This window comes from Limulus polyphemus, unplaced genomic scaffold (assembly GCF_000517525.1).
Source record: "Limulus polyphemus unplaced genomic scaffold, Limulus_polyphemus-2.1.2 Scaffold2557, whole genome shotgun sequence".
Lineage (NCBI taxonomy): Eukaryota > Metazoa > Arthropoda > Merostomata > Xiphosura > Limulidae > Limulus > Limulus polyphemus.
In genome coordinates this window covers 161,336-169,491 of record NW_013668167.1, presented here as the reverse complement: position 1 = coordinate 169,491, position 8,156 = coordinate 161,336, and the positions used below count along the sequence as shown (strand labels likewise).

Sequence of the window (8,156 nt, the reverse complement as noted above, 5' to 3'; positions counted from 1 at the left end):
TTATGCTTTGCCTGAGCAATGACAACATTATAATGAGTAACTTATGTCTAACTTCATATTTCTTGGAGAGGTAGTAAATAAATTAGAGAAGAGGAAATGCCTAGAGAAAAAAAAGTCACATTTCTCACACTATAGAAAATTAAGAATTTTTAAAAAATATTGCCTTATAAAAGTAAGAACTTAAAACTTATATACTATTGAAATATGGATTATTAGCTACGATTTTATGCTATACTAATTGGTATAACATGAACAAAAAGTAGTTTAATTAAATTTTGAATGTAACTTACTAAAAACATCGTGACCAGTGCAGTAAAGGATTCCATGAGGAGATGGTTAAATCAGGTCAGTACTCTCCAACCACCTTAAAAATTATTGTACCTCGTTGTTATTAATCCAGTCAAGTCAGTTGAGAGAATTTCTGATGGCTACTAAACTGCCTTCAGTGGTACATGAACATTTCATACGTCCTACTGCTAGATCTGGTCACATCAAGGGAAAGTGTAAATATTGTGAGTGGACTATTTCTACTTCAGGAAAAACCACTTATAACCTGCTGAACCATCTGAAGGTAAGCCTTTTTATTATTTTTGTTAATATGAACTATATTTCATGTAAATTGTACAATATAATATAGGTAAACGAAATTTTTCGTGCATGTTAAACTATATTTTTTATTATTTTCATTTATTTAGCATTATATGTTTTTATAAACTATATTATATATATCATACAACTTTATGATATATTTTTATTATTATAAACTATGTTCTAAATTAAACTAAATTTCTCATGTTTTGAAATATATGGACCAGGCTTTCTTAAGTTTTCAATTTGATGTCACCAGTGTTCTGGGTCAAATTTCTCTGAGTATGTACCTCACACAAACATACGATAATTTCTAAATGATAGAGGATGGACAGAGCTCTCCAAACATATATAATATGTTGAGTTTGTGTTAAGTTTTTCCAGCAAACCAAGGAAATAAAAATTGTGGGGTGTTAAAAGTAGCATGTCACCAGCAGAAAAATTCAATTTCAAAGCAATAACACAAACTCAGAAATTGAAAGTATGACTAAAGCCTTTATTGTGATTAATTACTAATCATTTGTTTTGAAAATTTATTAGCTGATTGTCCCATTACTTTTTCACATATGAAAATATCCAAAATAACATGTCGCTGTAATCATGTGTTCTCCTTTACAGTTGTATATTTTCAAAACAATAATTCATATTTTTGAGTAAATAAAAAGCTTAGAGTCTAAAATTAATCAGGGAAGTATGTGATTTGATTTGATCATACCCCAAACACAGGGTATCAAGAGATATTTTGGGTATGTCCATTTGAAGCTTGTAATAAAATTAGTTTTTTTAAGCACGTGATCTCCTTTACGCATATGACTAGTGTAGACACTCAAATCATGTCATTTTGTTATATCATTATACACAACAGTTAAGAAATTTGTTGTTATCAATAACTGAAAGAGTAAGAGTAAAGTTCATTCTTCAATAAAAATCACTGAACATGAAATTGCATGAACTCCTTAATGTGTTCTCCTTTACTTCAGTTTTGCTTCAAAGGGAAACATATAGAGTGCATAATTCCTTTCCCGCCATACTTAGTTTCCACCATGTGCAGATGATTAGGGTAGCATGTATTTGAAATGTATTAGTCACAAATCAACTCATTTTCCTGCAAAAAAGTCCTTTAAAGTGTATCTCTAACTGTATAACTAACATTAACATGGTGAGTGTGGTGGTAGTTTTAGGTATAAATGACTGATAAATTACAAAGCTAAATTTGAGAATGATAATTAGGGGTCTATTTATAAAAACAGATAATTTGGGACATGGTGAGATGCATGTAAATTTTAATTCAACTCCTTGTGCTTTGCACTTATTAGTATAATGCCACATTATAATAAAAGCTTACATGATCTGTGAAAGTAGTCTAATACAAAACAACTATTCTTATTAGCCTGCTATAGCTGGATTTACTGTAGAAATGTAAAGAAGATCATCTGTCTTTGCTAATATACAGAGGTGGTATGCATTTCAGTGATGGGTTTCATATTTGTATTCTTAGAATGAATGGTAAACAAAGTCAGCAGCTGAAATATTAACCCAGAAAATAGGGAGCAGAAGGGCAAACCTTCTTACATTTGTTTGCTTATTGCATTTTTATTCTAGATAAAATATCATCTGGTAAAGTAGAACACATGTGAAAGACAGTAGTCATCTTCATCAAGGTGGAAAAATATGGCAAATTTAGCCCTGAGTGCTAGATTTTTGACACAAGGTTTTTCAGTAGTTATATCTTCAAGAACTTCAACATTTTCCAGTTGAAAAATGGACACTTAAGAAAACCTGGCCCATATTCACCATTTTTATTTATTATGTTTTTATTATAAACTATATTCTATATTATATAACTGAGTTATGCATGTGTATTTCTAGCATAATCATGATGCAGAGTTACAGAAGTCTACATTTGGCTCTGGTACTTCTGCCCAGATGTTGCAGCCTACAATACTAAATACAAGTCTACACATCCTTGTCAAAAGTACATCACTAACAAATTTACCAATTTTATTGACAGTACACTGCAACCCTTCTCATTGGTGGAGTCAAAAGGTTTCAAATCTAATGGCATCCATGGATTCTTGATATATTCTTCCCAGTTGCAAGCATCTGTTCACAATGTTGATTGAGAGCAGGTTTGATGAAGTCCAACAAAAAGTCATCTATCTATTGCAACTTGTACCCAATAAAATTGTCACTGTGGATATCTGGAATAGCAGACAAATGCACAGCATCTTGGAATCACTGGTCATTTTATACTTGACTGGAAAATGCAAACAGTCCTGCTGGCATGTCGGCATTTCAAGGGATATCACACATCTGATAATCCAGCTCAATATGAAGAAATAATAAATCTTATTTAACATCAACAACAAAGTGTCATATGTAACATCTGATAACGCATTCAACATGATCAAGGCTTTCTGCTTGCCTGGATTTAAACTGCAAACACTACCTAGTGGGAGAGATAGTGATAGATCATCTACAGATAGTAAACTTTTGGATGAATCTAAATCAGCAGATAATTTATTCAAATTTCTTCCTGAACATGACCCTGCTTTTTGCCACATGCTACAGCTTGTTGTCAGGGATGGCATGAAGAATGTTGGATTACTGCTGAAAGTAATTTCCAAAGCATCAGCCATTGTATCCTACATTCCAAAATCAATGAAAGTAACTGATCTACTTGAGGGAAAAGACAGACTTCAGTCATTAACACCAACAAATGGAACTCAGAAATTAAGATGATTAAGTTTTTATTGAAGATTCCCCAGGAGAAGTTGGATGATCTAGCTATTGGTACATTGAAACTTACTTTTCATTATTGAAGTGTGCTTGCAGATTTAGTGGCGATACAGACACCTATTGAAGAGGCAACAGGTTTCACCCAGGGTCAGAACATTGTTATCTCTGGTTATCTAGTGCCTTGTTTATGGGCTGATGACTGAGATTGTTTAAAGTGTGTGTGGGCAGCCAGTGGCTTTGTCACTGGGTTCGACTATACATTTCTTACAAAGTAATTTATTTAAATTTTGAGTTCTGCTGTTATGAGCACATGCCACCAACTCAAGGACATTTTCGTGTGTAATAAAGAACTCACACAGAGACAACTAATTACACATCAAATAACTTCTTCATTTATACACTGTTGAACAGTTCATTTATATCAAAATTCTCAAGGTTGTTTTGTGATAACACTATTTCTAAATATTGAGTTCTTCATTTTGAAAGTCTAGGTGTTCATTAATAAGCCCTTCTATTACATTCAATAACATAGATACAACATTAGTTATCAGTTAAGTTAACATGAGAAATTCTCTTGGTCATAATCTGTATAACTTTATTAACAATTCTTCTAAGATATCTTTAAGTAATTCTACTTTAAGCATTTTCAAATCTGCTATTTCTTTAGTACAGTTAATCTTCTTCACTTTTCTCTCTTTATACATTATAGAATCTTAAGTGAATCACTGTTAGACTAGATCAGAAATAGCATACTTACAAGGATTTTGTGAGGCAAACTTATAGTAGATTCTGGATTATTGCCATCTTCCATCTTTTGGAGTCAAAACAATATATAAGGGGAGAAGAAAGTATATGACAAACTTAGTCAACAACCGTGAAATCAACTGAAAAAATGAAATTATTGAGAGAGTGAACAATTACAAATACCTCAGACAAACAACCTACATAAAAAATACAACAAAAGAGGAAATAGGAAATAAGTATGAGAATAAGAGCTGGCTGTAGCTGCTTTGGTAAGTTTCAACAGATCTTTCAAAATGAAAAACCACCAATAACCCTTAAAAGAAGAGTATTCGACCAATATGTTTTACCGACCTTGACATATGGATGTCAAACTTGGACACTCACTAAACAGCTTAACTCAAGATTGCAGACAACACAAAAAGCAATAGAAAGAAAGATGCTAAAGATCAAGCTCCAGGATAAAATTCTGTGCTCAGAGATCAGAAGAAATACCGGGTAAGAGACATCTTCAAGTATATTGCAGAATCGAAATGGAAATGGGCCAAACACATCGCCTAATTAAAAGGCAACAGATGGATGAAAAGAATCACAGAATTACAGCTCCATAAAGGGAAAAGATCAAGAGGTAGACTACACAGAAGGTGGCATGATGACATCATAGAGAAAGAGGACGTCACATGGCCGAGGAAAGCAGAAGATAGACAGACTTGGACATCTTTGGCAGAAGGCTACACCTTGCAGTGGGCAGACACAGCCTAGAATGAATGAATGAAATGCCAGCCATGGATTCTTGGTTAGTATATTCTTCCCAGTTGCAAGCATCTGTCCACAATGCTGATCAAGAGCAGGTTTGATGAAGTCCAACAAAAAGTCATCTTTCTACTGGAACTTTTACCCAACATCAATGTCACTGTGGATATCTGGAGTAGCAGACATATGCACAGTTTTCTTAGAGTCACTGGTCATTTTATACTTGACTGGAAAATGCAAACAGCCATTCTAGCACGTTGTCGTTTCAAGGGACATCACATATCTGATAACATTGCAGCTGAATATTACAACATAATAAATCTCTTTTTTTTTATCAACAACAAGGTGTCATTGACACCTGAAAATGCATTCAACATGATCAAGGTTTTCTGCTTGCCTAAATTTGAACTGCAAACACTACTTAGTGTGACTGATGGTGATAACTCATCTAGAGATAGTGACTCAGAAGATGAACTTTTGGATGAATCTAAATCAGCAGACAATTTATTCAAATTTCTTCCTGAACATGACTCGCATGCTACAGCTTTTTGTGAAAGATGGCATGAAAAAAAGCTAGACCACTTCTGAAAGTAATTTCCAAAGCATCAGCCATCATGTCCTACATTCAAAAGTCAATGCAAACAACTGATCTACTTGAGGGAGAGGCCAGAGTTCAGTAGGTAACACAAACATGATGGAACTAAGAATTTAAGATGATTAAGACTTTATTGAAGATTTACCAGAAGAAGTTGGACAATTTAGATACTGGTACATCGAAACTTGCTTTTCCAGATCAAACCATGCTTGCAGATTTGGTGACAATACTGACACTTTTTGAAGAGGCAATAGACTTCACCCAGGGTCAGAATATTGTTACCTACAGTGATGTAATGCCATGTGTTTATGGGCTGAGGACTGAGACTGACAGCATGCAGTCCAGATATAATTTGAATCTTGTCTCTGTACAGGAAAAATCTTTTCACACCTGGCTGACTCAGTATAAGCAATGAAGTGTTTTCTGCTTGGCTGTAGCATTGGATCCCAGATTTAAAACTTGACTGGTGTTTCACTATGGTGTTTCTATGAATCCAATTGAATGCTCCTGAAGCAAGAAGTCAAGAAAGTTTCCTCAACAAATAATCCATCACCTATGGAATCAACAGAGGACTGTAATCCCCCCCTCCCTCACAAAAGAAGTAAACTCTTTAGTTTCTTTTCTGCCTGCAAGAAACCAGCCACCTCATCTTCAGAGGATACATCGATCAACACCTACCTCGATGGTCCTTGAATTCCTGAAGAAAGCAACCATGGAAGATCCATGAAAATACTTTCCTACCCTATCTCAACTAGCCAAGCTCTATCTGAGTGTTCCAGCATCCTCTGCCCTCATTGAGCATTTGTTTAGCATTGAAGGCATAACCCTCAGACCTGATCACTGCCACCTCAATGACAAAGCATTTGAGAGACTGATGTTTATAAAGAACAATGGATAGTTATAATATCTATAAGTCTCCTTTAAAAATATATTTCTTATTCTAAAACTTTGTTATTGTATTTTGAAAAATATAAAAGTATTGAAATGTTATTGTCTGCTGTTTTATCATTATTGCATATTACCTGACAAAGTGTTAAAGCATGTATTCATGAATACATTACTATGTAATCAATTAGCATTTTTTCTCTATTCATTTTCATATTTTTTATTTTCACCCCATTCCTGGTTCATTCTTTGGCTCCTTACCTCAGAAAAAACATTGAATTGTTGGAAAAGGTGATACCTTGGATGAAAAGGCTCATATCTCAGAAATTGTTTTCTCTTGAAAAAAAAAAAAGAGTTAGAGTGTATCTGACTGACATGTTTAAGGTTGTTAAGGGAATTGGTGGTGTTGATGATTTATCTTTTTTTTCACATTTAATGGTGAGAATGGTAAGACTAGGGGGCACAAGTATAAATTTTGCCAGAGAAGAAGTCATCTTCAGCTAAAACACCTTTATTTTTCTAAAAGGGTTGTTGGCCTCTGGAATGGGTTTGATTTCAGATGTGGTGGATGGTGTTAATTTAAGGGAGTTTAAGGAAAGCTTGATAAATCTTTGAATGACAAGGGCTGGCTTTAAGGTTTTTTTTATATTTTTTCAGTCTTAAGGGTTTAATTTAGCAGATAAGACAGTCTACATGGACAAAAAGGTCCCTTGCTGTCCTTTAATGTTATTTTTTATAAGATTAATTTTATTTTATTATAAGAGTAACTTTATTACAAAACCAACAAAATTTTTTATAAACCTAAAACAAAGAGGGGATAGATGGCAGTAATAACAACAATTGATAAATGTACTTAAGTAAAACCTAGCTTTACAATAACATATATATATATGTGCATGTGTGTGTGTGTATGTATATATATATTTTTTTAATATCATGAAAACAAGTTATGAAATAATATTTGCCATATAATGAAAATTAAACCAAAACTTCACTAATACTATCAACGTTATACAACAGTTAAGAAAAAATATATTGATAAAACACACACAAATGAATAGGTCACAGGAACCCATAATCATAACCTTGCCTTGGTTCCTTTTACCACAGATGTTAAGTTTAAATAAAACATAACCATGGGTAAGAAGTATTCCTACTTTGCAAAATGAAGATGTAGGTTAACCAAAAAATAAATATTTAACTAACTGCATACTGATCATGAACAAATGTAGCTAGTTTAATAAGGGCTGCAAGAAAAGGTTTAAACATGCTCTAACAGAAAGAAAGCCTGAGGTCAACTTTTCAGCCAAATGACCTCATCAAAGACACAAGATCACCCAAATGTTTGAGACATAGATTCCAAACTTTCTGGATTCTTTACTCACTGCTAATTGTCAGGCATACAATTCACTTCAGATTAAAGAGAGTAAGATTTATTACAACTTAATATTGACCATGGATGAAAGTGTTCAAAGATTATTTTGAATGAAGCAAACATATTTACCAGGGATTTGGGGTATTGAGTGGCCCCCGAAAGCTGCAGGGTTGTACATTTTCATAGATGCATTCCGAGTCATTTTGGACAACTTTCAGAATCAAATTTTAACTTGACTTTACAGAAAAAAAAGATATTCAGAAATTAATTAAAACTCATCAGACAGAACAACCTGATAATCACACAAAGCTAATTACATGTTTTGAACTTTAATACTCAAATTTTTTTATGTATGACCAATTAACTTTTCTGAAACCCCAGTTGCATAGAAAAACGACAAATTATCATTGCATTAACAAGTTATGATCATTTCGGTGTATAAATGAAGATGGTTGGAAGTTTAGACCAATATAGATTAGA

The 8,156-nt window shown here is 33.4% G+C and overlaps 1 protein-coding gene across 1 annotated transcript; it reads left to right on the top strand.

Annotated features, from left to right (window-relative positions):
- The first annotated feature begins 410 nt into the window (after positions 1-410).
- On the top strand, positions 411-2,681 carry LOC111087734. Its single transcript, XM_022395433.1, has 2 exons — positions 411-571; positions 2,458-2,681. The coding sequence occupies exons 1-2, from the start codon at positions 425-427 to the stop codon at positions 2,665-2,667; spliced, it is 357 nt and encodes a 118-aa protein (XP_022251141.1). The 5' UTR covers positions 411-424; the 3' UTR covers positions 2,668-2,681.
- Positions 2,682-8,156: the final 5,475 nt, after the last annotated feature.